Raw genomic sequence first — 27534 nt, forward strand, 5'->3', positions numbered from 1 at the left:
GACACAGTGGTCCCCCAAATAGCATTAACTCCCTGTCTTTGTGCAACTTATATTCTAGTGGAGGATGCCAACCGAAAAAAAAAACCTCAAATAAGTACCACATAGAATATGTTAGATAGTGATAAGTGCCAGAAAGCGGAGAAGTGAGGGGAGGCAGTGCCCTAGGGGGGCTGGAATCTTAAATCGGGAGACCTGGAAGGCCTCTCTGTGAAGGTGACTTGAGAGTCAAGACCTGAGGGACATGAAGGAATGAGCCTTGTAGATATCCGAGGGAAAAGCATAACAGGCAGCCGGAACAGCCAGGGCTAAGACCCTGAGGCTGGAGGACAGCCTCAGGGGACAGATTGTGTAGGGCCATTTTAAGACTGTCCCTGACGTGTAGTAAATCCATGGTGCCCACGGTCTGCACATCAGGTTGCAGATCCCTTTGGGAGGCACTGATATCTCTCTCCCATTACTGGTTTCATCGAGATATCATCCTCACGGTCTGGCAGTTCCAGGGCTGTCCTTGAGATCTCCAGCCCCGTGCTCCGGGATGCCAAGGGGACAGGTACAAAACGTCAGCTTGGAAAGGTGCTGGGGTAACTGCTCCTCCTGACCCCGTGCAGAGCACCTAAAATCTAGGGTGGGACATGCAAGATGGGACTTCACTGACACCTACTGTTCCGGGCCTGATGGCATCTTCTGGGCGGTGGGTGGGTGAGTGGGTGCGCAGGGAGAATGGCTAGGGGAACTGAAGCTGGCCACGCCCTTGGGCTTTAAAGTTGGGAGTTAATCCCAGGAGGAATCGTTGAGAACCTAATCTGAAGAGAGAAGTCAGGCCCAGAGGCTGCTGGAACTAAGATTTCTTTCCCTTGGAACCACTTGCCTTCCTGGGTTTTGTGTCACGTCTCTTTCTCCTTAGAGCTGAGCTGCATAGCTCTTTAGAAGGACCCATGGGCTGGTCTTTGAGGGGAGGAGGAAGGAGAACTTGGGCCTACAGCACAGCTAATCAGGGACAGCATGTGGGGAGCATTCTTCCAAGGGAAGAGAGTGGGTGGGACAGCAGGAGAGAGACTGAGAGCAGGCCTTGGGGGCGGGAATGGGTCTTAAGACTGGTTGGCCCAGGGAACTGACCAGGATCCTCAATGGGGGTCGTGGTGGTCGTTACAAATTCTGGAATGGGGAGGGGGGCATGTGACACAATTGGGAGGGAAATGGGGGACATGTGGTGGTTAATGTGTGCCCTTAGGCAAGCGCCATTAGGAACCTCAGATCCCCTCTCTGTAAACCAAGAGAAAGAAGAGAGGAGGATTTAAGCTGTTGGTGTTTGAGGGGATTAAATGAGATAACCACCTCTCCCAGGGCCAGGTGCTTCGTAGGTGCTGGAGAGGCACCAGTCCCTTCCTGGAGAGGGAAGTCCCGTAACTGGGAAGCAGGGCCCAGGTTGGAAGGTTGGGACGTTGAGAATTGTCAAAGAACAAAAATTCAACCGAGTGAATTCAAGACCTAATTGGCTTTATTCAGCGATTCATGAATAGGGCAGCATCCCATCCAGGAAATAGACAGGAGCTCGGAGAAGTTATATAAAATGGAAGATTTTTTATAGGCAGAAAGAGGATGGGACAAAGAAGTTAAAAGAGCCGTGTATTTCAGGCAAGGTCATCTTCCCTTATGGAGGGCAGGGGGCTTACCAGGCAGATTACCTCACTACTAGTGTTGATCAGGAAATTGCAGACTGATGGGTTTCAAATTCCACTCCTGGGAGAAGCTGCAACTACCCTTAGGTGAAGCATTAAGTCTTGGTGGGGCTTAGCCTAAGTGACTCCATTTTGGGTCTGCTGTTTCTTTTTAACAGGATGGAGGACACGTGTGCATTCCACCCTGCTTGGTAGTGCCAGCGTCCCTCTGCCCGGGCCCCAGGCCTGGGCACCTCGTCTCACTTGAGGAGAACGTGTGGCCGCAGGGAGGGCTGGCCTCCCCGGACACGGGGAGCAGAGACTCAGGATTCCAGGCTGGTGAAGTTGGGGTGAAAACAGACGACGAAGGGAAGGGCACTGGTTGGGAAGCATGGTGGCCAACCTCTAGGACAGGGTCACACTTGGGGACCTCCAGGGGATGAAGGGAGTCATAAAAATGGGTGAAACAAGCTGAAGTGAGGCAACAAGATAGGGCCCTTGGGCTGTCACCAAGGAGGGTGGCTGCTGCCCAGGCCAGCTGAGTGTGGCCAAGGCTCAGTGAGAGTTTGGGCCCAGAGTGGCCGGTTCTCTCAGTGCTTCAAGAGAAGTAGGGACTATGTATCTATAATATGATATCTTCCCATTTTAAAACACTGGGAATCAATTAACAAAACAAAAGAAAAAAAACAGTGGAAACAAAAAAACCTGTGCAGGCCAAACAAAGCCCATCACCTTGGCTGGTAACCCCCTGCTCCGGCAAAGGTGGTACCAAGGGCAGGTCCCCAGTTGACTGCTGCAGATCTCTCCTGGGAGAAGGCTTGTGCTCACTCTCCAGCTCCTGGAAATGGGCTCATGGTAGACTCAGCTTCCCTGAGACCATTGGGGGAACAGAGCCATCTTGCTGTGCTGTGTGGTCCTGGGCAAACCACTTCCCCTCTCTGGGCTGTGAGAGAAGAACCTGCTCTGTGCTGCTCCTGCCATTTGGACAGTGTGTGACTAAGTCCCTCAGGCTCGAGGGAAGATGCAGTTATTCTGGAAGTGACTCTTCCTGGGAACCATGCATCCGGGATTGCATGAGTGTACTCTGGCATTTGTGTGTCCACAGTCAACTGTGTGTCATAATTAGGAGCTTTGCATGGCAAAGTGTAAATATCATCGTTTTAATAACTCTGCCCTGGAACCTTTCATCGGCTGCTCCGGAAGCCGGTAGCAAACCTTAATTAATTCTCCCAGTGACCTGGGGAGGGAGGGGTCCTTCTTCTCCATTTGCAAGTGTGGAAACCCAGGCTCAGAGCTGGGAGGTGACTTGACTAAACCCGCACCACTCGGAACCTGACTCAGGTGTTGGTTCCATGGCAGTCTGTGGGGTCCCTCATTAAAAGAGTGAGAACAGAATTAGTGCTTGGGGATCTGCTCTGTGCGCATCACAGTTTGAGCTGCTGGAAGAGGGAAGAGGGAGAAGAAAAAGGTCTTTGCCTTTGACTTTTCCGTGGCAGGAGAGTGTAGCTGAGCCCAGGCTACCTCTTTGGGCCGTCAGCGGCCCACCATCTCTTGCTGTCCTGTCATATCGGTGGCCCCTGAATCGACCTGGCCTGTATTCTGTGCAGCACTCAGAGCCTGAAGGCGCAGGGAGCTTCCAACTCGCTCAACATTCTCGGGTTGCAGTAACGGGCATATCCACTGGCCTCGCAGGGGGCCACTGCTTTGGTTTGAGAGGAGACAGAACCCGGCAGGGGAGAGAGCAGCTTTTAGGGCTAGAAAACCCCGGCTTTTTGTGCACCCTCCTCCTCCCCACCCCCCACCCGGTTTTTTCCACCTGTGCCCTCGACTGGGTCAGGGCGTCAGTGCCTGACTGTGCTCCCCTGGCCCCACACGGAAGACCGCGTTCCTGCGAGGCGCTCCTCGCGAGGCTAGGGAACCGTGTTTCCCGGCCGCAGACCCCAGCGGGCCTGGGAGCCGCGGGCGCGGGCCCTTTAAATCCTCCGGGGCGGCGGCGGCGGCGGGCCGGGGATGACATCAGCGGGCGGGCCCGGGGCTCAATGGGAGCCGGCGGGCGCGCGCCGGCGGGAGCGCGCGAGCCGGCGGCGGGGGCGGGCGGGCAGGAGGGCCCGGAGGAGGGAGGCGGCGGCGGCGGCGGCGGCGGCGGCGGCGAGAGCCCAGAGCCAGAGCCCGGCCGGGCGGAGCGGAGCGCGGCGGCGGCGGCTGGGCCGGGAGAGGCTGGCGCGCCGGGCGGCTCCGCGAATCCTCCGGCATCCGCCCCGGCGGGCCGCCCCCGCCCGCGGCAGCCCACCGAGCAGCGGCCCGGCACCGGCGCCTTCCCGGCGGGGTAAATATTGGGGGGCCGCGGGCCCGCGGAGGGGCGCAAACCCGGGGGGAAACGGGGCTCCCTCCGCCTCTTTGTTTTTGCGCGAGAGGGCGGGGAGGGGCGGGCGGACACACGCGCGGCCGCGCTGGGCATGGGGGGGCAGCCCGGGCGCCGCCCGCTCGGCCCGGCGAGGACAAAGGCGCGGCTGGGGACGAGGAGGAGGAGGAGGGTGACTATTATTTTGCAGGCTCGCCGGGGGGAGGCCCCCCCAGCCCGGCCCGTCGCCCCCACCCCAACTGGACCCTTCAAGGCCCCAGCTGGCCGCAGCGGCCACCCCGAGCTGTGATTTGGGGACGCTGAGGGCGGGGGTTCGGGACTGGCGTGCCGGGGGCACCCGATACTGTTGATTCGGGCTTCTCGGCCGAACCCCGGGCTTCTGTTCGTTTCCCCGGACAATCGGCCGCGCCCCCCTTCCTCTCCCCGCTTGGGAGCTGGGGAGCTGGGGGTCAGCAAGGCTGCTCCCGCATTGGATGGGGACGCCGGGGGCCCCGAGGTGATGGGGTGTGTGGTCACCCAGCCACTGATTCTGTTTTCCTTTGTCGAGAGAAAGAAAGGAGTGGGGGTGATTTATCAGATCGGATTCTCCGGTGTCTCCGTGTGAGAAATCCGTGTTTTGCAAGTCTCTGTGGAACAGAAAACTATGTTTGTGCTGGGTGTCTTGAGCGAGAGGGCTCCCAGGCTCCTCTGCACACCCAAACTCAAAGTGGGGGGAGCCCCCTCCCCAACTCTCCCTTTAGTTCTTTTGCATGTTTTTTCTTGGTGCAGCCTCCCTGGGGAGAAGGATTTGGGGAGAGAGGAACAGGATCAGGAGGGTGCAAGTTGCACCCAGTAGATGCCTGTTTGCGGCTCCTTTGCCTTCGTGTCTAGGATGTCCCTCGGATTTTTATTTTAATGGTCCAGTGACAAGGGCCCTGGCTGGAGGGGGACAGGGAGCTGCCCTGTGCTGTGCTGCTTGGTAGTTTGTCTAATTTTTTTCACCAGCTGAAACTCTGGAATCTCCATGTCCGCCTTTTTTTTTAACTTCGTTTATTCTCTGGCCCCCCATGGGAGAAGCAGCGAAGAACTGGAAAGCCTCTGCCATTCCTGACTCAATCGTTTCTCCTCTCCTCCGGGAGGCTTTTTGGGGGACAGTGCAGGGACAGGGGAGGCTCTCTGTGGCCCCCCGAGTGTGGGAGAGGCCCCGGGGGGGGGTCTAGGTGGCTAGCACAGAGCACCGTCCTTTCCTGCCGGGCTGATGGTTGGCACCCCCTCTTCTCCCCTTCTCTGCCCTCAGCCCAGGGAGTGGGGAGGGGCTGGGGGTCATGTGCGGTGTATTTATGTAAGACACCCAGGCGGAGGGCACAGTATTTATATAACCCGGCATGGGTATTTATGTAATATAGGATGCGGGTGTATTTATGTTCCTTTCCTAACCTTCGGCTTTCCCGGCTGCCATGTGTGGTCTCTGAATTGGCGTTGGTGGAAAACGGACTGGGGGGGTTGTGTTTGTGTGTGTACACACCTGCCCTCCCACCCCACCCCCAGTGGGGCTCACACTGTGTGTCTGCTTTTCTTTCTTCTTTTGGAGTGTACACATAGGACAGTGTGTGGCATGTGAGTTTCCTGCAAATGTGGAGTGTGTTCTGCTGGCAGCCATGGGGCCTCAGCTGGGACCGGCCAGGCGTGTGGGCAGAGGTCCTTGGTTGAGAGCCCGGAGTTTGGCTGGCTCGGGGTGGAGGCAGCTTCCTTGTGGCCATGGGTGAAGGGCTAGTGGCAGCTCCCTGGGAGCTAGATGCTGGGGCTGGATGTCTTCTGGGAGCTGGTGGCTTCTTGCCTCTGCCAAGGTGGGGAGCTCCAGCCTGACCAAATGTGGAATCAGTCTCTCCCCTCCCAGGTGGGTCTGGCTTTTGGGGGTAGTAGCACTTGGCATGGGGAAGGGGCAGAGCCTCTGTGCCTCACACAGTTGCTTTTCCATCTTCCTGTTTTGCCTCCTGGCCCAGGCATGAAATAAATGAGTCCTGTTTGTGAGGGTGGGAGGCCGCCAGGAGGGGCAGCAGGAACCCTCTCTGGGTCCCAGGTGAGGAGACTCTGCCACTACCTTGTGCTAGGTTGTGTGGCCTCTCTGGGCCTGAGGGCCCTGTCTGCAAAGGGAGGCCCCTCTGGGTAGTTTTCTACACTGGCCCTCTTGTAGACACTCTGAGATCTTACGGGTCCCCCGTCCCTCCCCCTGAGTTGAGGAGAAGACCTTTCTCCTGCAAGGCACACTGCAAACTGGCAAGATCTAGCCTCCAATTCTTGGTGCTAGAAGCCTGGGGTGAGGATGGGGGCAGGGGGACCCTGTCATTTCTGAGTCCTAAAGGGGCTGAGGAGGTCCTTAGGGACCCTCCTTTCATCTTGTCCTCCTGTCCCAGGAGGTTGGAACTTGCTGGTGGTTGCCGTGGTGGCACCCCCAGGATAATCAGCTCGTGCATCCCCCCTCCCCATAACCCCCTTTGTCCTTGATTTTCCTTTCAGGATCTTGGCCCATTGTGCCTGGCCTGCCTCTGAGCTCCTATTGGAGGGTCCCCGAATTAGTGCCCCCCCAGATGCTTGCTTCACTGCTTCTTTCCAGGCCTGGTCTACAGTTCCACCTTCTGCCTAGCCATGCAGCCACCTGTTCTAAGCCTGCCTTAGCTCTTCCCCACATGTCGGGGGGCCACCTGACACCTGGTCGCCCTCAGGCAAAGCGAGGCCAAATCTCTTCCTGGACAGTGGGAGGGTGAATGTTGGTGTCCCAAGATCCTTGTGGCTTCACCTGGCCTTTGGTGGGGGAGGAGTGGGGTCCCTCAGCCCAGGCCCCCTTTCCAGCTCCCCGCTTCTCTGACCTCAGTGTGTCTGCTTCCGTTTGCAGCGAGAGTGAACCATGGAGCTACGTGTGGGGAACAAGTACCGCCTGGGACGGAAGATCGGGAGTGGGTCCTTCGGTGATATCTACCTGGGTGAGTGTTCCTGGTTCCGGCTCAGTGGTTCTGGAGCCCCTGGGACAGCCCTGGGGACGAGGAGAAGAGAAGATGCTGGGATTTGGGGCTCTGAAGTCAGAACTTGGTTCTGGGGCTTTGGTGGCATGTTTTGGTCATTTTGTCCCCAGGGCCATCCCAGGTGGCAGGGAAGCAGCAGGTTGGGGGTGAGGCAGGCCAAGGGGCTCCACATCCAGTCCGGGCCGGGTGGGGTTCCCACTTGCTGCGGGCTGTCCAGAGGAGGGTATTTTTAGCTCTGGTTTCCAGCTGCAGATGATCCGGGTCTTTAGCGGGGCGTGGGAGAGCCCAGGCTGGATTTGTACCCCTGTCTCTTGCCCCCCTGGGAGAAGGATGCTAGTGGACCGAAGAGGGCTGGGCTACTGCTTGCTCCCAGCTAGGCCCCCTCCCTGTGGTCCGGCCTCCTGGAATTCAGCCCAGGCGGCCTTCACCATGACGCAGGCTCCCCAGTAACCTCTGCGGGGGGATCTTAGCTTTTAGGATCTCTCTCCAGATGTGCTTCCTGTTGCAAGTCTGAGTTTGCTCTCATGTTGTCATTTTATTTTTTTTTATTTTTTATTTTTTTAAGATTTTATTTATTTATTTTTCCCCAAAGCCCCAGTACATGGTTGTCTGTCATAGCTGCACATCCTTCTAGTTGCTGTATGTGGGACGCGGCCTCAGCATGGCTGGAGGAGTGGTGCCTCGGTGCGCACCCGGGATCCGAACCCGGGCCGCCGGCAGCGGAGCGCACGCACTTAACCACTAAGCCACGGGGCCGGCCCTCATGTTGTCATTTTAAACACATTACTTACATCTCACCCCTGTCCTCGACCCGGGGGAAAAGGGGCTCTTGCCTCCGAATGCCACTTTCTCAGCTGCCTGGAGGGCGTGGTCAGGAGTCCCGGCCTTCCTGTGCACGGGTTGGTCCGGAGGGGATAAGCTGTTGATTGTGAATTGGGGCAAGGTGGCCAGCCCCTGGGGTTTATCCTCATTCCTGTCCTGTGCCCTTGGAACATCTCTGTCTCTGTTTCCCTCTTTGGAAAAGGAAAATAAATCAGTTCTGTCATGGGCAGAGAAAACCGAGAAGTCAGTGTGCCGTGCTCATGATTGGGAACTTGGGGTTTCTCTTACCCAGTGGTCTGGGTCCCTGCCCTCCTAGGGTATGTACTCTGCTTCTCAGAGGAAACAGGGAGGGGGTGTGCACCTTCTCTGAGTGCGCACTTGGTGTCGGGCAGGGCCCTGTTTCAATGGGGTCTCCCCTTACAGCAGCCCCCAGAGGTGGTGCCATACTATCCTCGCTTCACACATCAACACACAGGCAACATGGCCAAGCTGGCCACCCAAGGTTTCTCTTGAAAACTAAAAAAGGCAGCCTTTATACCCACAGCCCTCCACGTGAGTGAGAGAGTGTAGAGGACAGAACCGGGTTCCAGATCTGGCTTTGTGTGGCTGCTCTGTGCCTCAGTGTCCCCATCTTGAGGGTTGGCGTGATGGTGATGCCTGGCTGACCAAGGGCTGTGTTGAGGCACCGATGAAATGGCGCCTGGGAGAGCATCATGTAAACTGTAAAGTGCCTGCCAGATGTGCAGTTCGTTGCTGAGTGCCTAGTAGGTTGCCCTCCTCTGTAAACACCACAAGAGCTCAGAGCAGAGGGAAGGAGCAGTGGAGGCTGGAGCTGTTTTAACGGTTTCCTCTGTGAGTCCGAGCTCCTCCGGGGAGGCCGGCATCAGGTTGTGTCCACCCCAGCGCCCTGCAGGTGGGTGCCCACTGTGGGTGTTTAGTGAAGGCTTCCTGAATGAACCAGTGAGGAAGTGAGGGCTGTAATGTGCAGAGGTCTGTGAAGTGGCCTCACTTAGGGCAGGATAGAAGAAGGTTGCGATTTGGGGGCAGGTCTCCAGTCTACTTCTTGTTTGCTGTGTGTCCTGGGATAAGTCACTTTCTCTCCCTGAGCCTCAGCATTCTCATGTGTGAAATGGGATACCCATCTCCTTAGTGTGTGTGAAGTTAGAGTGGGTGTAAAGAACCCTTTTATCATGGAGGCTCTTGGGCTCAGGGCTGAAGCCTGGAGCCACTGGCTTGAGGGCAAAGGGCATGGAGAGGCAGCTTTTGGCACAGATGCACACCTGCTCCTAGATGGCACCCAGTCCAGGGCCTTCTTTTTGCAGAAGGGAAACTGAGGCCCAGAGAAGGGGAGGGGCAGCCCAAGGTCATTCAGAAAACCAGTGTCCCCAGTCCGTGTGGTGGGACCTCCCTGGGCGCAGGACTTCCTGCTAATCCAGTAGTCATCTAGATCATTTTAAAAATGAGGTCCAGGTCTACTCCTCTTTGTATAGGCTCTGGAGTAAATTCTACCAGGGTTTGGGTGCTGGTGTTTCTTTTACCAGCTGTGTGCCCTTGAGCAAGTGATGACCTCTGCCAGCCTTGGCTTCCCCACCTATGAAATGGGGTCGTGAGTGTGCAAAACATGTGCTCGTGCTGACCCAGCAGGAGTGCTTACGTTGTGTCACCTCCAGCCCTCGATCTCAGTTAGGATTTACTCTGTCAAAGAATCTGGGTCCTCGTGGGCCTGAGTCAGGGTAGGGAGGCAGGTCTCCCCTGCCTGTCCAGCCTTTGCTGGGTAGGCGGGCCTCTGGGGCCCTGGCCTGACGTGGTGTCCTGCCAGCTCCTTCCTGGGCCCCTGTCTTGCTGGTGTGGGGACGGACAGTGGTGACTGGAGGGCCTCCCCGGCTGGCCTTGCTGGCTCCCTTTGTTCACAGTGCTGGCCACATTCTCGTCGCCTGTGCCAGTGCCAGGGCCTGACTCCAGATGGCCTCTGCAGGTGGGCTGGGCGCGGCCTCCAGGCCCTGCTTTCCAGGATCGACCGAAGGCCAGCACGTTGTGGCTGAGGCCACAAGGCCCCTGGCTCCTCTTCGGGTCCCTGCTGCCTCCCCTCAGCAGCATAAGGGGACAAGCCAGGAGAGTGAGACCTGCTTTGTTAGGGCCTTAAGTTGGCTGCACGTGGTCCAGGAGTGGCCAAGCCTGTACCCACTCTAACCCATGGCCGTGCACCATAGGGAACTCTCCAGAGCTCTTAGTCTCTGGTCCTCACTTCTAAATGGGGAGGGAATGGTGCTCCCCAACAGGTGGTGTGGGGGTGCTTCATCCCCTACTTCCAGTCCAGCCAGGTCCCTGATTGTGCATGTGTCTCTGTGGGGGTTGGAGTGAGCCCCTGTGTGAGGTTGGTCACCCCCCTCCCTCCTAGAACTTCCCAGGGTCCCAGACCCTCTAGGGCTGGCCAGATCCAAGCCCTTCTCTCTGTCCCAGTTTGTTTTCCAGACTGGCCGTCCCCCTGTAGGACCACTGTATCTAACTGATGGGCCCCCCTCCACCCTCCCTGCCCTGACACTTGTCACTTAGTCAGAGTATCCTTTATTGCTCCCACTGAAGGTGAGCTGAGCTCCTCCAGGGCAGGGATGCCTCACCTGGTCCAGGGGTCATTGTCTGTTGATTGAGTGAATGAGATGCTAGGGAATTGGAATAGAGAAAAAAGCAGGGGCTTTGGGTCCTAAGTTTCAAATCCTGGCTCTGCCCCAGGCAGTTCTGTGTGACCTCGGGCCAGTTACTTAACCTCTCTGAGTCTCAGCTCAGTAGTTGGAGAATTAAGGGAGATCAGAGAGAAGACTGGCAGCTTCCTGATAGAATTCAGAGGCAGCAAAGGGGTCTGGTGGTGGTGGGACCCATTGGGGGAGGCAGCTGTGGCAGCATTCTGCACTCAGTGTGGGTCAGAAGACTGCCTAACTACTTTACGTCCGTGTCCCTGGGAAATTGTGTGGCACTTAGTCATTGACCTTTGGTGTCTCAGTTTCTACATGTCAAACAGAGATACAAACAGTAGTATCTGCGGGAAATACAGTAGTATTTGCAGGATAGGGTAAGAGTTCAAGGGGCTAAAGGGCTCCTTCTGCCCTCCGCCGCCTCAACTCGAGGAAGGGCGTTCTCCCCAGGCCCGCCCCTCCCTGCACACACCTGCTGAATCATCAGTGCTGCAGGCCCTGCCTCCAAGTGTCGCTGGGTCTCTGCCCCCAGCCAGCTGGAGCCACCGTCAGCTCTTGTCTGGACAGTGGCAGCAGCCTCCTTCCGGGTGTCTCTCTCCCCCTCAAGTCCTGTCCAGTCTTTCTGATACACAAGTGGGTCTCAGCGAGGGGAGAGAGGGCCGGATTTTGTCCCCCAGGGGACATTTGGCACAGTCTGGAGACATTTTTAGTTGTTTCAACTTGGGGAAGGGGCGTATACTACTGGCAGCTAGTGGGTAGAGGTCAGGGATGCTGCAAAATACCCTAAAATTCACAGGGCAGCCCCCACAAACAGGGCAGCCCCCCCAACAAAGAATTGTTGGGTCCCAAACGTGAGTAGTGCGGCGGCTGAGAAACCCCATAATGAGACATCTGTCCCTGGCGTCTCAGGCTCACGGCCAGGATCCTAGCTCCGCATTTGAGGCCCTTCTGATCTCGCCTTTGCTCACCTCGTCCACTGTCGTCTTCCGCTGTCTCGAGCTCCAGCTGCACCAAACCGCTGCACCCACTCTCATCGGGCCTTTGCACATGCTGTGACCACTGTCTGCCTGGCACAGGCCTGCTCACACATCAGGAGCCCTTGCAGCCTCTCCTCCCGCTAGCCTGCACATGGTCGGCACACTGCGGCTCATCTCTGAAGCCCAGGGGCCCGTACTTACCATACCTAGCATTTTTCGACACTTAACTGTGTGCCTGGCACTCTTCTGAGCCTGTTTACACCTCAGAACAACCTAATGAGCTACGTACTGTCATCCTTGGTTTGCAGATGGGGTGCCTGGGGCACAGAGTGGTACAGTGACTTACCCAAGGTCCCCGGTTAGGAGGTGGCAGAATCAGAATTTGGGCTCTGGAGCCCACTCCTCACCACTGCATCTCCTGCTCTTGTGCAGGCGGGGAGGTGGGGCCTGGCTGGCAGGCTCCAGGGAGCTCTGACTCCCCTCCTGTGCCACATCCTCACTGTGCCCCAGAAAGGTGTGCGACTCTCTGTGGTGATGAGTGTTGATGTGTCAAAAGCACTTTACAGTTTGCAGAGCACTTTCTCCCAGTGCTCACTGCCTTTGGTGATCAATTTTTTTTAATTTTAATTTTATTTTATGTGATTCAAAAATGAAAATATGCAAACCCCAAAACTGAAACACGAAAACATGCAAAGTGAAAGAAGCCCAGCACAAAAGATCACATATTCTGTGATTCCATTTATATGAAATATCCAGAATAGGCACATCCATAGAGACAGGAAGTAGATTTGTGGTTGCCCAGAGCTGTGGGGTTGAGGGGCAAGGAGGAGTGACTACTAAGGGGTACAGGTGTGTTGGGGATGGTGAGAATGTTCTAAAATTGATCGTGGTGTTGGTGGCACAAACTAAAAACCACTGAATTTTACACTTTAAAGGGATAATTGTATAGTATGTGAATTACATCTCAACAAAGATGTTGGAAAAAAATGACAACACATAACATGGTATCCAGTGAAATGTCCTCCTCCCGTCTCCATCTGATCCACCTCGATCCCCCCTCCGCCAGTCTTTACTGGTTCCTCATGTTTCTTTTCAGTGTTTACTTATGCAGATACAACCAAACAGATACATATTATTTCCCCACCTTTTTTTCTTTTAACTGAAAAGAGACCATAGAATGCATACTGTTCTGTGCTTTACTTTTTCACTTCCTCTGTCTTTGAGATCTTTCCACTTCTGCACAGAGAGCTTCCTCATTCTTTTTCCATTGTGTTCCATTTTATGGATGGGCCCTTCTTTATTTAACCAGCCACCGAAATGATGGACATTTGGGTTGTTTTCAAGCTTTTGCTGTTGCAAACAGCCACAGCAGACAGCCTGGTCCGCGCCTTGTTCTGCACCATGCAGGGGTGTCGGTAAGCTCCCGAAGTGGAGCTGGGTGGTGCCAGATCGCCCTCCCGCAGGGATTCACCCGTTCACACCTGGACCGCCTGGCTGGGCGTGCCCACTGCCCCTCAGCCCTGCCCACAGACAACGCGTGTTCTCTTCTTGTGGGACTTTGGCCAGCCGTAGGTGGAAAATGGTCTTTCAGGATAATTTTAATTTGCATTTCTCTTACAAGGAGGTTGAGCATCTTTTCATATGAGTGAGCCATTTTTATATTAGTGATTTCTCTGTCTGCAAAGTGTCTGTCCGAATCCTTTACCTCCTTTCCTATGAGTCTTTGGTCTTTTTCCTACTGATGTGTAGGAGTTTGTTATCTATTAGCCATATTAACTTTTGGCCGCTGATAAAAGAACAAGTGTGTATTTCTTAGGACTTTGTTCCTCGTGTTTTTGCCGTGGAGAAGAATTCCTTTTTTGGAGGGGAGGGAGCCATTTTGTTTCTTTAATGGTTTCTGGATTTTAACTCAGGGATAAAAAGCCTTGCCGACCCCAAAGTTTAAAGGCAGTTCTCCCTTCTTTTCTTCTAATATTTTGTTGTTTTATTTTTTATTAAATGCTGAGTAGATACAAAAGAATACATATAAAATATGTTCGTGGTATGAGGCACCCTTCCCACCCAGCCAGCTGGAGGACACACCTGTCACCTTGAAGGCCCTGGTCCGCTCCTGGTCCCCTCCCCTGCTTTCCCCTCACAGAGGTAACCACTGTCTGACATTTTAGATTATTCCCGTTTGTTAGAGTTTTAGCACATGTTTACATCCCTAAACTACATACATTTTAGTGTTGCATGTTTTGAAATTGAGATGAGTGGAACTGTGCTTGTGTTCCTCTGTCTCTTCCTTCCTCTTTTTTTAAAAAATTGAGATGAAATTTACTTAACATAAAATTAACCACTTTTTTAAAGTACACGATTCAGTAGCATTTAGTACATTCACAATGCTGTGCAACCACCATCCCTATCTATTTCTAAAATATTTTCATCACCCCAAAAGAAATCCCTATACCCATTAAGCAGGCATGGCCCATTTCCCCCTTCCTCCAGCCCTTGGCAACCACCAGTCTACTTTCTGTCTCCATGGATTTACCTATTCTGGACATTTCATATACTGGAATCATGCGATATTTGTCCTTTTGTGTCTGGCTTATTCACTTCACGTGTTTTTAAGGTTCATCGATGTGGCGTCACGTATCAGTACTTCACTCTTTTTCGTGGCTGACTAAAAACCCGCTGCGTGGATAGACACGTTGTGTATCCACGCATCGGTTGATGGACATTTGGATTGTCTCCGCCTTTTGGCTCTTGTGCATGGAGCTGCTCCTTGCTCTCCTGTGCTCAGTGGTGAGATGCCGGGAGCCATCCGGCTGCTGCCTGCAGCTGTTGTCCGTTCCTCTGCACTGCCCTGTGCTGTTCCTCTGTGTCACCGTGTAGCTGTTCTGTGGGACGTTTGGTTCGTTTGTTGCTCTGTACGTTCTTGTCCTGTCCCCCTGGTGCTGGTGTTTCTGAAGGGCGTATCCTTGGGAGTGGACTTGATGGCCAAGGGTTTGTGTGTGCTCAGCTTTACCAGGTAAATGCCAACCTGGTTTCCAAAGTGGATGTGCCAACTTACACCCCATCTTTTATTTTTTTTTTTTTCATGCAAACTTTGACTCCACTTGGAAATTCTCCTGGTGTGGTGTCGGTGGTGTCTTTTCTCAGGTGGCTAGCGAGTTGTTCTGGGGACGTTTATTGCGTAGCCCCATCTTTCCCCCTGATTTGAGGTGCCAGCTTTTTCCTCTCCCAGATTCTTCCAGTGGCGTGTCCTCCCCTCAGTTTTCTGTCTTGTCTGTTGGTGTGCTGAGACCACACTGTTGTAATTACTGCAGCTACAGTCTGGCCACGAGAGGGAGATGCCCTCTCAGCCCAGCCCCCAGCCCTCCAACTCGGCCCTCCCATCATTATAGCTGGGGAAACTGAGGCAAGGCGCAGTTTGGAGTTGGGTCTTTCTTCTGACTTCTTGAGACAGGGCCTTGCCCTGCCCCATTCTCTCTTCTGCAGACCGATACCCCACTGACATCAGCTCTCTCCTGCTTGGTGGTTCCCACTCTCCAGGACAAAGTTCCCCTTACTGGTCTGGGAGCCTTTTGTGGCCCTGCCCAGTCCCCTCACGTCTGGCCTGTGGTTCTCTGAACCGTCCACTGGCCTCACTCCTCCCCCTTGCACAGGCCGCAGTGCTGGCTCTCCGCTCCTGCCTAGGCTAGGTGGGTGCTGCCCTGTCCCGAAGCCCCCTCCGCTTCCCCTGGATATGACGCGGGGCCCTCGGCCGCCTTTCCAGCCTCCCCCGAGGGGCACTGAGATGCTCAGGGCAGACACCAAGTGGGCCCCAGCCTGGGGCTGCCCGCCTGGCCAAGGGTGACCCTGGTCCCTTGCTTCCCCTGGCCCTGGCAGGTGCCAACATCGCCTCTGGTGAGGAGGTCGCCATCAAGCTCGAGTGTGTGAAAACGAAGCACCCGCAGCTGCACATCGAGAGCAAGTTCTACAAGATGATGCAGGGGGGAGGTGAGGGCCGGAGGGGCCCGGCGGGAGGGGCGGGGAGCCTGAGGGGCTCTGTGCATGCGTGCGTGCTGGGGAGGGGCGGGTCTGGGGCTGCTCTAGGGTCTGGCGGGACAGTCCCTGACAGCCCCGCTTCCCGGCCGGCAGTGGGCATCCCGTCCATCAAGTGGTGTGGGGCCGAGGGCGACTACAACGTGATGGTCATGGAGCTACTGGGGCCCAGCCTTGAGGACCTCTTCAACTTCTGCTCCCGCAAGTTCAGCCTCAAGACAGTGCTGCTCCTGGCCGACCAGATGGTGAGTCCCCCACATACCCACCCCGCCAGCCGGGGGACTGTGGGCCCTGAGGCTCGTGGCTTCCCTTCCAACCTCTGCTTCCCCATCGTGCCAGTGGGCACAGGGTACCAGCCCTGCCTGCTGCCTCTGGAGGATGCTGGAGCAGGAATCAGTGACAAGGACATAGGACAGGCTAGGTTCCTGGACCAGGACCAGGGCACTTTGACTGTCAGCTGTAGAATGGGGGAAGGGGGTTAAATGCAGATTCCCAGGCCCAACTCCAGACCTGCTGGGTTGGGCTTCCCCAATAGGGCCTGGGACTCTGCCCTCTGGGATTTTAAAGGCTCTGATCACACAGACCTGGGTCCTGTCCCAGTGTGGTGACCTTAGGTGAGCTCTCTGAGCCTCAGTCGCCTCAAGTGAGAGTCTCCCCTTTCCTGGTTGATGTGGGATCGACTGGGATGCCACGCAGTGCCCGGACCAGAGCAGGTGCCCACTGAGGAGCAATCCTGAGTTCCTAAAGCCCTGTATAAACTCAAGGAGGAAAACTTGAAAAATTTGAAAGCATAGAATTTTAGGCCTGGAATGGTACATGGAGATCTTGTTGCCCAGGGGTCTGGGTCTGTGGCTGGCCTGCAGAAAGTCTGCAGCATCCTGCAGTTTTAGGCTGTGTGTGTGCAGAGGAGGGTCTTCAGATTCTCACAGGATGTGAGATCCAAACAAGGTTTCAGAAATACTCAGCCATCCAAACGAAGCCTTCGATTTACAGAAGCCTGGGGCCCAGATTGGGAACTGACCTGCCAGAGGACATATTGTATGCATATATGTTAGTTTAAGTTTTTAACAAATGGTTTAAAGGAGGAGAAGGGCCTGTGTGTCTGCCTGACTTTGGTGTCTCTGGAAGCCAGGGGACGAATCCTGTCTTGTGTGCTCCGTCTCTATTGCACCTGCCAAGTTTAGACCTCCTTGGTGCTCCCTCCTCTCCCCTCCCCCCAAGTCTGGTTGCCAGAACAGCCTTGGAAATGCCTCTCTGACTCCAGCTCCCCAAGTCCTATGAGAGTGTAGAGCCAGGCAGACATGACATCATTTCTAGATCTTGCCTTTCTGGGCTTTATTTCTAGATCTTGCCATTAGCTTTCCTACCATGCTCTCTTTCCCTGTCTCATAGCAAACTTGGTGAACTCCTTCAGAGTTCCTCTGTAACGTCACTTCCTCCAAGAAGCTTTCCTTGACCTGCTCCTTGAAATCATCTTACATAATTGCAGGCACATCTTATGGCCCCAGCCCTCAGCCCCCAGTCCAGTGCCTGGCCCAGAGCACTTGGGAAGGCCCCTCTGTGGAGTGCTTGCTGAATGACTTGTTGTCCCCACCCCTGCCCCAGATCAGCCGCATTGAGTACATCCACTCCAAGAACTTCATACACCGGGACGTCAAGCCGGACAACTTCCTCATGGGGCTGGGGAAGAAGGGCAACCTGGTGTACATCATTGACTTCGGCCTGGCCAAGAAGTACCGGGACGCCCGCACCCACCAGCACATCCCCTACCGGGAAAACAAGAACTTGACTGGCACTGCCCGCTACGCCTCCATCAACACCCACCTGGGCATCGGTGAGGGAGCCAGGCTTGGAGCAGAGCGCACCCCCAGGCTGCTGGCCGGGACCCTGGCTTTCTGCAGCCCGGATTTATTCCCCCGACTTGCCACAAAGTCAGGTCTTCCCCTTCACAAGCAGAGTTTCAGTGTGCCGAGCCCCGTCTCAGGCCGTACTTCATCCCCACAGCAGCCTTGTAGGGCTGGGTGGGGATGGTTTCCCGTTTTTACAGGATGGGAAACACAGGCTCACAGGTGTAACACAGGTTGCTTAAGGTCGTGCAGCTTAGCAGGTGCCAAAGACAGATGTGACCCCAGCCCTGTCCGATGCCACAACTTGTGCCCTCTCCACAGGGTGGGCCAGGCAGGGAGGCACCCGGGTGCCTGCAACACAGCTGTTGAATGAATAAGTGCCTGTGCTGGAAAGACTAGGTCCAGATTGAGATGAAAAAGCCTCAGCCCCCTCCTCTGTAGAAGTGGGTAAAAACAGTGCCTGCTTGTGACCAGGTTACAGCAAGCCGGCGTGTGATAAAGGGGTGCATTGTGCTGGGTGCACAGGGCAGGTTGTTCCCCTTAGTCAGAAGCAGGTCCTGGAGGAGGGGTCCTGGCCCCCAGTGTCCAGGAGGCTGAGTGGACCCTGCCCCTCACCTTGTCCTTGACTCTGCAGAGCAAAGCCGTCGAGATGACCTGGAGAGTCTGGGCTACGTGCTCATGTACTTCAACCTGGGCTCCCTGCCCTGGCAGGGCCTCAAAGCAGCCACCAAGCGCCAGAAGTACGAGCGGATCAGCGAGAAGAAGATGTCGACACCCATCGAGGTCCTCTGCAAAGGCTACCCCTGTGAGTAGTCCAGTGGGGGGAGGTTGTTAGCCTGGGGGTCCCTGAGGCGCTTTCTGAGGGGAAGATGAGGCCACACAGAGCCCGTACTGGGCTACCACTGCCCCTGGTGCCAGAACGTTCATCACGGGCTCTCTGTTGCTGCTCCGGCATAGCTGGGAGGCCTGGCTGTTAGACACCGAGTATTAGAAAGAACTCGAGTCCTTCCTCCTCCTCCGAGTCTCCTTTACTCCTCACACAGAACACTTCACTTCTGACACTTCTGGTCACCAAATGTGTGGGGGTCCCCCCCCACTGAGCAATTCTCTGTGACACGAGCTGGGTGTCCTACAATTTAACTGAATTCTGACACTGTTTACCTAAAGATAGCCTCAGATCCCACAGGTTACGGCTCAGTCCAAGACATTGTCACCCCACTAGAGACAACAATCGCAAGTCCAGGTTGCTACCTGTGCTCTGACTGATTGCCTATAAATCAGGATCCCATGACACCCCGCCCTGGTTTGATTGATTTGCTAGAGCGGCTCACTCAGGGAAGCACTTAGGTTGACCAGTTTATTAAAGGGTATGATAAAGGATGCAGATCAACAGCCAGATGAAGAGATGAATAGGGTGAGGTCTGGGAGGGTCCCGAGTGCAGGAGCGTCTGTCCCGTCTGTCCCTGTGGAATTGGGGTGTGTCACCCTCCCCGTGTGGATATGTTCACCAGCCTAGAAGCTCTCCGAACCCGATACTATTGGGATTGTTATGGATGCTTCATCACATAGGCGTGAGCCAACATTAACTCCATTCTAGCCCCTGTCCCCCCACTAGAGAAGTGGAGGAGGGTTGAAAATGCCAAGTTTCTAATCATGGCTTGGTCTCTCTTGGGTGACCAGCCCCCGTCCAGGAGCCCACCCAGGGTTGCCTCATTAGGACAAAAGATGCTCCCAGTGTTCTTATCACTTAGAAATTTACAAGGGTTTTAGGGGTTTGTGTCAAGGATGGCATCAAAGACCAAATATTAGAACAAGAGATGCTCTTGTCACTTAGAGAGTAGCAGCTCTGTGCCAGGACTGGGGCAGAGGCCAATATATATATTTTCTGTTATCTCACAAGGGCCCTCTCCCGCCCTTACTTTTTGGAGGAGAAAATGGAAGTTTTCCTCCTGTGGCTTAGGTCATGTTGGGAGTTCCGTCAGGCTCTTGGCCTTCCTTTGGATTTATGACAGCTATTGATCTGCCATCTCCATGATCCCCAGAATGCTTGGCAGGAGCAGGTGAAGAGCTGTAAACTAGGGTCCTGCAGTGCCAGCTTACTGAAAGAGGACCCTTGCCCTTTGTTCACAGGTCTTTGGTTGTTCTTGTCAAGTCTTCAGAGGCTCTGCTCATGGGCAGGTTAGGGTTTTGTCACCATGGGGAAGACCATAGTTCTCTTCTGTCTTCATCCTGCCTCCTCTTAGATTGAAAGTGTTTGTAGGGACAGTGGGTGGGTAGGACAGCGCTGGCTGCTGGGGGCCCTGAGAACGTGGGCCTCACAGTGGCCTCTTCTGTCCCCCGTAACCCCCACCAGCTGAGTTCTCAACATACCTCAACTTCTGCCGCTCCCTGCGGTTTGACGACAAGCCCGACTACTCCTACCTGCGCCAGCTGTTCCGCAACCTCTTCCACCGGCAGGGCTTCTCCTATGACTACGTCTTCGACTGGAACATGCTCAAATTCGTGAGTCCCCTGGAGGCTGAGGCGGGCTTGGGGTACTGGACGGGGAAGGCCCTCACTCAGGAGGCCAGGGTGACTCTGTGGTCGGTGGGGCTCCCGAAAAGTGGGAGCTATGAACTGGACAGTGCAAGCGACCTCACTGGGGTCCCAGAGCCCCTGCGCTCCCTCCGCTTTGGCCTCACGAGTGTTGGTGGCATGTGCCGCTGCGGTCAGCAGGGCCCGGGCAGAGCACCGCCTCCCATCAGACCCAGGAGGACCTGGCTGGGCCTCGAGTCCTTCCTGGGCGCCTGCAGCAGGGCCTGGATGGCGCTGGCGGGCCCCGGCGCGGTCTTGATCGCTGTCTACACCATCCTGCTGTTGTTGTTCTGCACATCCCAGGCAGCCACCTTCCCTGTGGCCCCTTTCGCCAGCCTGGACCCATTCATTGTCATTTCTTTCTTCCTGGTCATGGGACCCCTGGGTCTTACTAGGCGACTGTTCTGTCTTGTTGTGAGAGTCGTGGGGGGTGGGGTGGGGAGAAGCGTGCGTCAGCTTGCCTGGAACTCCGGAACCCGTGAAATTGTGTGTCTTGTTTCACATCTCTTCTGGAAAAGGGGGCTTCCTCGAGCCAGGCTCAGCACCGAGACAGCGAAGCTATTACACTGCCCTGCCCCCGCCCCTGTCCCTGTGCTGGGCCCACGTACCCACTCACATACTGGTAAGGATCCTCCAAGGCCTGGCCTTTCCAAGATTTACCACTTGGCTGGGTGAGCACAGAAGACTAAGCCTCTGCTGTGCTATCTGTCCCTTCCAGGTGCCTGGCGCCTCTGGGCACCCAGGGCCCTCCAGATAGGCCCGTGGAGGAGGTGGAGGAGTTGCCCCCCACAAACTACTGGCCTGTGGTCTGGACTCTGGGGCCCCAGTTCTGATGTCACCAGGTGTGCCAGTGCCCGTCGGGGCCAGGCCTGAAGAGGCATCCTTGGGCATGTTGGGGGTGCAGTGGAAGAGGGCATGGCGGAGAAGGCCCTGCTGCGAAATTCATGGGGATGAATCAGCTGCCTGGGATTCTTGGGGATGCATCAGCTGCCTGATGAACAGAGCCTGAAGGAGGGATGATGGTCACTGCCCTGGAGGGGTCTGGTGGGCACGGCGCCAGAAGCAGCTTCAGCCAGACCCCATGTGTGGTCTCTGTATTGAACCTGAACTTATTAAACGCCCCTACCTGTCCTGCGCTTCATCCTGGTATGCCTCTCCTTGCGTGGCGGGTGCCCTCTGCGTGCTCTGCCAGATGAACAGGACCAAGGCCTTGTCCTCTTGGACACTGGGGTCAGCACTTGGTCTTGTGTCCCTCTTCTTTCCGGGTCTCAGATAGTGGCCTGGTACTGTTCCTTAAGGTAGCACAGAGATCAGGCAGAGAATGGGTGTTCCACAGGCCGAGGGGCCCCAGGAGTGGAGATGGGCAGTGGGACACCTCTCACCCAGACCTTCTGGCTAGGAGTGTGGCCAAGGCCGCAGGCCATCTCTTCTCGTCACAGGCCATTGCTCAGGGCATTCAGGCTCTGGACACTCGCTCATCTGGGAGGAAAGTCACCCCAGAGTGTAGTTCTTTGGTGGGTTTTGCATTGTCTAGGCCTGCGTCATCCAACATGGTAGCCACTGGCTACCTGTGGCTTAATTTTTAATTAAGTCAAATTAATCAAAGCTGAAAATGTAGTTACTCAGTCGCACTCGCCACGTTTCAAGTTCTCAGGGGCCACAAGTGCCCGGCTAGTGGCTACCATACGCAGCAAGGCAAACGGGAGCATTTCCATCATCACAGAAGGTTCTGTGGGACAGTGTTACTCTGGATGGGACTGTCCAGCCAACAAGACCTCATCTTAAGCCTGGCCAGGAGCACCCTCCGTGCTCGTTGCTGGCACTCTGACCCCTTCTTGGGGTCCCCTTTGAGGCAGGCCCTGGAGTCAGAAGCTGAGCAGAGGTGCCAATAACCCTATCCTGCACCCATCTCTGACTTGAAGGCCATCGGACTGGATAAGTGAGCATCTTTGACCTCATCACCACCATGGTGAGCTCCTCCCTCTCCAGTTGCCACCTGGCAGAAGCATCTGCAGACATGGAACGGGGACCTTCCACACTTTTACCCGAAGGCCAGGCCCCTCCCACACCATCCCTGCAGAAAGCCTTCAGCACCTACCAGCAGACTGGACCCCATGCTGGGCACCGTGGACTGCAGACTCTCCTGTGGGAAGGATCTTGCTCTTGACTGAGAGCTTCCCTCCTTGGAGTGGCCACCCCGAATTATTTGGCATCAGGACCCTGGAATCCTGGGATACCTGCGGCCTGGGACACTGCTCTCAGCACACAGAGCCACTGTGTCCCAAGGTCCAACCAGCCAGCCAAGAGGAAACTCGACACAGCCAAGGACAGGTCCACACGACACGGGTGGATGCTTCTGTGACTTTGATGTTGATCTTTTGTGTTTTCTTGTGGGCAAATAAAAGCCAAGAGGCCTCCCTGGAGTGCGTTTCTTGAGGCGTCACTTGGGTTGGATGGAAATGTGGAGAGTGGCTCACCTCCTCCTACCTCGGGTCTGGCGTCGGCCTGAACCTACTGGGGTCACAAAGTGCAGGGGCTCCAGCCCTCTGCTCGGCCGTTGGCCCCGGGGCTGCGCACCTCTGAGCGAATCACTTAACCTCCCCAAGCTGTAGCCCCAACCAGGGAATGAGTTCATACCTGCCTTGCAGGGCGAATGTGCCCCCTGCCTGCAGAGGTATGATGAGAGGGTGCTGCAGCTCTTAATGATCAGGTTTTGCTGTGCTTCTGGCTGAGTTGCTCTCTTGGCCAGTCTGTAACTGAGTGGGTGGGAGCCCCAGAGGGACCGGAGGTCGGGAGCTGGAGCCCTGCTGGTTCCAGGCCTGCCTGGACAGGCTTGTGGGTGGGAGGACTGGGGATGTGCATCCCTAAAATGTTCTGCTGAGTCTTTGGGGGATGCAGAGAACAGGCAAGACTGGGTGGTAGAGGCCTGGGTTCAGACCTCAGCTCTGCACTGAGCTGTGTGACTCCAGGCAGGTCATTAGAACTCTCTGGGCCTTGGTTCCTCACTAGGATTCAGGGATCATTCTGATCCCCAGCCACTACCTCCCAGAGGTGCTTAAAGGCAAGGGCCACCTCCATTTCCTAAGGACTGTGGGGCCTTCTTGGCCAGTTCTCTGGGACAGACACAGGGTTGCAGGAGCCTGTACCCCGTGACCCATGAGCAGGCCCCAGACTCAGCCCACAGCTCTCTCCTCCACAGATGCGGCCCCCCTCATGCCAGCCCCCCGCCCTTCCCTGTGGACGACCCCAGGACCAACTAGGTAACGCGGCGGGTGCCGTGCTCTCCTCTCTGGGCCTTTCTCCTTTCCTCCTGCACAGGGGGGTGGCAGTGGCTGGAGGCAGGGCCTCTGGGGACATATGCACCCCTTCTGCCCCAGCCTGCCTGCTGGGCCTCTTTTTCCTCCATGGGGCATCTAGCCTGTTCCTTCTGCAGCTTCCTCAAGCTCACGTCTTGTCCCAGGGCAGACAGTGTCTGTGTGGGTCCCCTGGGCCTCCTGGTTGTGGCTCCCACAGCACCTGCTATAAGCCATTGCCAGGTCCCAGGGCAGGGGAAGAACAACGTTTTGAAAAGATCCGCCAGCTGGGCCCAGGGGAGACCTGGTCAAGTCCCAGCCCACCTCCAGCTAGCTTTGTAACTCTTTCCCTGAGCCTCTGAACCTGTTTGGAAACCTTGAGGAACCGAGAGCTGCTGTATACAGAGGGGCCCAGGTTGGGAGGGCCGAGGAGCGCCCTTGGTCATCCTGGGGGCATTAGTCCTCCCATCTCTGACTTCGGCCCCATGAGACCAGGGCAGAGCGACCCGTCTCGGCCTCGCAGGTCCAGCTTCCTCCTTTCTCTGGGCGGCGTGTGGTTTTGTTTCTCTGTGCTTGTGATTGGGGGTCATTTCCAGGCCTCTTGGGCTTCCTGCTTTGTCGGGGAGAGGTTGGACCAGAGGGTTTCTGAGATGCCTCTTCCCCGAGATGCCCGCCTGATCTCCCTCCCCTGCTTTGTCCCTGGGGAGTGTTGGATTCCTCGGAAGCACCCTGACCCTGCAGGGCTGACCAGGTCTCATCTCGCCTCCCCACAGGGTGCAGCCCGGAACCCCGAGGACGTGGACCGGGAGCGGCGAGAACACGAGCGAGAGGAGAGAATGGGGCAGCTCCGGGGATCTGCGCCCCGGGCCCTGCCCCCCGGCCCGCCCACGGGGGCCGCCGCCAACCGGCTCCGCAGTGCTGCCGAGCCTGTGGCTTCCACCCCAGCCTCCCGCATCCAGCAAGCTGGTGAGCAGGGACCTTGGGCAGTGGGCCGGACCCAAGGGAGGCCGGGGCTGCCCAGGCCCGGACTCTGAGAGTGGCTTTCCCCTGCCTCACCCTCCAGGCAATACTTCTCCCAGAGCGATCTCACGGGTCGACAGAGAGAGGAAGGTGAGCATGAGGCTACACAGGGGTGCACCCGCCAACGTTTCGTCCTCCGACCTCACTGGGCGGCAAGAGGTCTCCCGGATTTCAGCCTCACAGGTGAGCCGCCCTCACTCCAGCCCTTCTCTGCCTCACGGCTGAGCCAGAGACCCCCGGGCACGGCGTCAGGCCTCGTGGTTCTGTTCTTTCCTTTCCGCTGATGCTCTCTAATAACCTTGGAGCCAGCCCCTTTTGTTGAGCAGGGACTTGGCCTCGTTCATCCTCTGTGGTCTAATTAACCCCATTGAGCAAAGTCAGGAGTAACTTGCCCCAGCAAGTGGTAGACTGGGATCCAGGCCTGCAGCCGGGGGCTCTGCCTGGGTGAGCAGCTGGGAGCTCACAGAGGAGGGGCTCACGGTCCCTGCCATCAGGAAGCCCCCCCAAGGGTTCCAGTCAGCACAGGATTGAGGGGTGGGTGGATCCTGTCCGGTGGCCCCACTTAGGGGCCATGGTTTTTGGGAAGGGAGAATCCGTGGTTGCCCAGGCTTCCCTGGGTGGAGGTGGGCGGGAGACCTGCTCTGGTTCCTTGCCTGCTGTGGAGGGAGCCTCAGCAGGGCATGCCACAAGCTGGGAGCTGGGAGTCTGGTGACTCGTGTGTGGCCTGGAGCAGCTGCTTTGCCTCTCTAGGCCTTGGTCTTATCTACAAGCAGCCACATCCTAGGGTCATTTGGACCACACACCCCTTCCCTTAGCTTGAGGGGCTGGCGGGGGCGGGTGTGGAGCTCCACAGTGGGGAGGGACTCGCCACATTGCCATTGGCAGCAGCTTATCCCCCTCCCCAACCCCTGCCTCCTCTCCCGAAGACAAGCGTGCCATTTGACCATCTCGGGAAGTGAGGAGGAACCACCATCGGACCAGTATTTGCTTAGGTGAGTTGATGACTGCTGCACCTGCAGCCCAGCCATGTCTAGAAACACCTGTGGCCCCAGGAGGAGACCAGTGTGTGTTGTGGAGGGGTGGGGGGAGTGGCAGATGGTGCCAGGGATCCCCAAAACCAGGGGTCCTCAAGGGAGTTTAAAATCTCACAGCCTGCCTGACTGAGGGCCGAGGCCTTCTCTTAGCAGGCCTGGCCTACACAGTTAATTTCTGCTGGAAAACCCTTTCTCTGCCCTTGGGCCAGTCCTCCATCCCCGCCTTTGCCTTAACATATTCTGGAAAGTGGGTTCCTAGAAAAGACTGAGCCTGGGGGGCCTATGCCCCAACATCCCCTCCCCACCTACTTTAGCCCTGTCTCAGCCTCTGGGGCTGTTAAGCACTTAATTCATGCAAAGCACTTAGAAAGGGCCGTGAACTTAGGAGTTTATCTGCTGTCAAAGGCTGCCCTGGGTTTCCTCTACAAGCCCAGGAGAGGCCCCTTGGCTAGTGTGAGCCTGATGGGACTGCAGGAGGCCTTGGGTGGAGTATAGCAGCTCTGCACTCTGCCCGGCTTGGGGAAGCGGGGCGTGGCGGGGGGGTCTTGGGGAGTAGGGGGAGGTCTGAGCTCCCTAGGGAATTTGTACATTGGCAGGTAGCACTTCACATTTCAAGGGGCTCGGCGGGCTTGGCCTCACACCGGGACATCCTGATGTGTATGATTTGCTTTGTGGAAATTCATTCCACAGATAGAGCTGGTACATAAAGTGGGGCTCACCTTTGTCAGACCTCGGGCCCAGGAACCAGCCCATCCATGGCAGGGCAGGGCAGATGTGTGGAGTGACTGCTCCCCAAGATGTCAGAGGAGGGAGAGAGATTCTGTGTCCTACCTGTGAAAATGGAGCCCCTGCCATGTGCCCCAGAGAGGGACCAGCTCAAAGACTCAGGACAAGACAGGAGCTGCAGGGGCACTGGCAGATGGGTGGCCAGAGGCAAATGAGGATCTGATCTGTCTTCTCTCTCCCTGTTTCTAGTGTCTTCACTGTATTTTCTTTTAAAAAATAACAACAACGAAGATGGGAAAAAAAACCACTCAAAAGAACAAAGAGAAAAAACCCAGCACAAAACCGACGATGGATTTTGTTTCTTTGGTTTTCTTTTTTTTTTTTTTTTTGCCGATGGTAAGAAGATGGGATGCCCTCAGCACAGAGGATTCTTGTCCCTTTGCATTTCCCATTGCCCACAACCTTTAGGCTGCCAAATGCTCCCAGACACCGTGCTCCACGTGCCAGATGCCAAGGCCCCGCCCCAGGCGGCACCGGCGCCGCCTGGGAGGGGCCCTCTCTGCGCTGGAGACGCAACCTTCCTCACTTGCCATCTGGCGGTGGCCTGAGCAGCTCGGGGAATGATTTGGGTGGTCAGAGGAATGGTTTGGTTGGTCGGAGCCAGGTCCCACCGGGTGCTCTCTTGAGCCTCAGGACCACAGGAGACAGGCACAGCCTCCGCCCCCGTGAGGTGACGGTGGCCAGCTTTCTGTGTTGGGCTTATTCCAGTGTCCCCCTGAGTTTTTGGCTCCCTCCTTTGCCTCTCCATGGAGACGTGAAGGAGTGGGTGGCGAGGTGGTGGGGGCCGAGATTCCTTGTGTGCGTGCGTGTATGTATGTATGTGACCTGTGCTTCCCAGGACAGGAGCTGCCCCGCCCTACCCGCCAGACCGAATTTCTGTTCTCATCCCCTAACAAGGACACGGAGGTGTGCAGTGACCTCCACATTCCTCAAGAAGGGTGCAGAGGGTCCTCGCCACCACCGACCCCTGAGACTGTCATCAGCCTGTGGCAGCCCCGTCCCCCTTTCCTGGTCTTAGGGCAGAATCCCTGGAGACTACTTCCAGACAGCATCTGGCCCCTGGGTTATAAATTAATCCCTGGTCCTGACGCTCACCTGGGGTCCCCTCTGCCTGCGTCCTGCCTCCCCGAGGAGGAGCCTGGACTTAGGGCTGGGCGCAGGGTTCATCCATCCCGCCTAGTTAACACTTGTTTTTACTTTATTTTTGTTTGTGTTCTCCATGTGTGTATTTCCTAATTTATTTACCTCTGTTTCCCCTTTTTTCTTTTTCTTTTTTTTAATTAAAGAGCAAAGCTTTTTATTACTTTGTAATTTAAAAAACTGAAAAAAAAATACTGAAGAACTTTGGGGGGAATTTTGTACTTTTTTCCTGTGTAAATATTGGACTTTTTTGAGCTTTATTGTGGTTGTTAATTTGAAGTAATAAAGTAGAAAAGGATAAAGTGA

The 27534-nt window shown here is 56.0% G+C and overlaps 1 protein-coding gene across 5 annotated transcripts; it reads left to right on the top strand.

Annotated features, from left to right (window-relative positions):
* The first annotated feature begins 3817 nt into the window (after window positions 1-3817).
* Window positions 3818-27534, top strand: CSNK1E (casein kinase 1 epsilon). 5 transcript variants are annotated; one of them, XM_014793205.2, is made up of 12 exons: window positions 3818-3984; window positions 6893-6980; window positions 15379-15489; window positions 15631-15779; window positions 17140-17368; window positions 18016-18186; window positions 19735-19883; window positions 23155-23215; window positions 24022-24214; window positions 24312-24451; window positions 25195-25260; window positions 26278-27534. In XM_014793205.2, the coding sequence occupies exons 2-11, from the start codon at window positions 6905-6907 to the stop codon at window positions 25209-25211; spliced, it is 1296 nt and encodes a 431-aa protein (XP_014648691.1). In that variant the 5' UTR covers window positions 3818-3984; window positions 6893-6904; the 3' UTR covers window positions 25212-25260; window positions 26278-27534. The 5 variants fall into 5 exon arrangements, with proteins under 5 accessions (XP_014648691.1, XP_004437909.1, XP_014648695.1 ...); XM_014793208.1 differs by lacking the exon at window positions 3818-3984 and adding an exon at window positions 4174-4192; XM_014793207.2 differs by lacking the exon at window positions 3818-3984 and adding an exon at window positions 5668-5896.

This window comes from Ceratotherium simum, chromosome 25 (genome assembly GCF_057802395.1).
Source record: "Ceratotherium simum simum isolate JZ-2026a chromosome 25, ASM5780239v1, whole genome shotgun sequence".
Taxonomy (NCBI): Eukaryota; Metazoa; Chordata; class Mammalia; order Perissodactyla; family Rhinocerotidae; genus Ceratotherium; species Ceratotherium simum.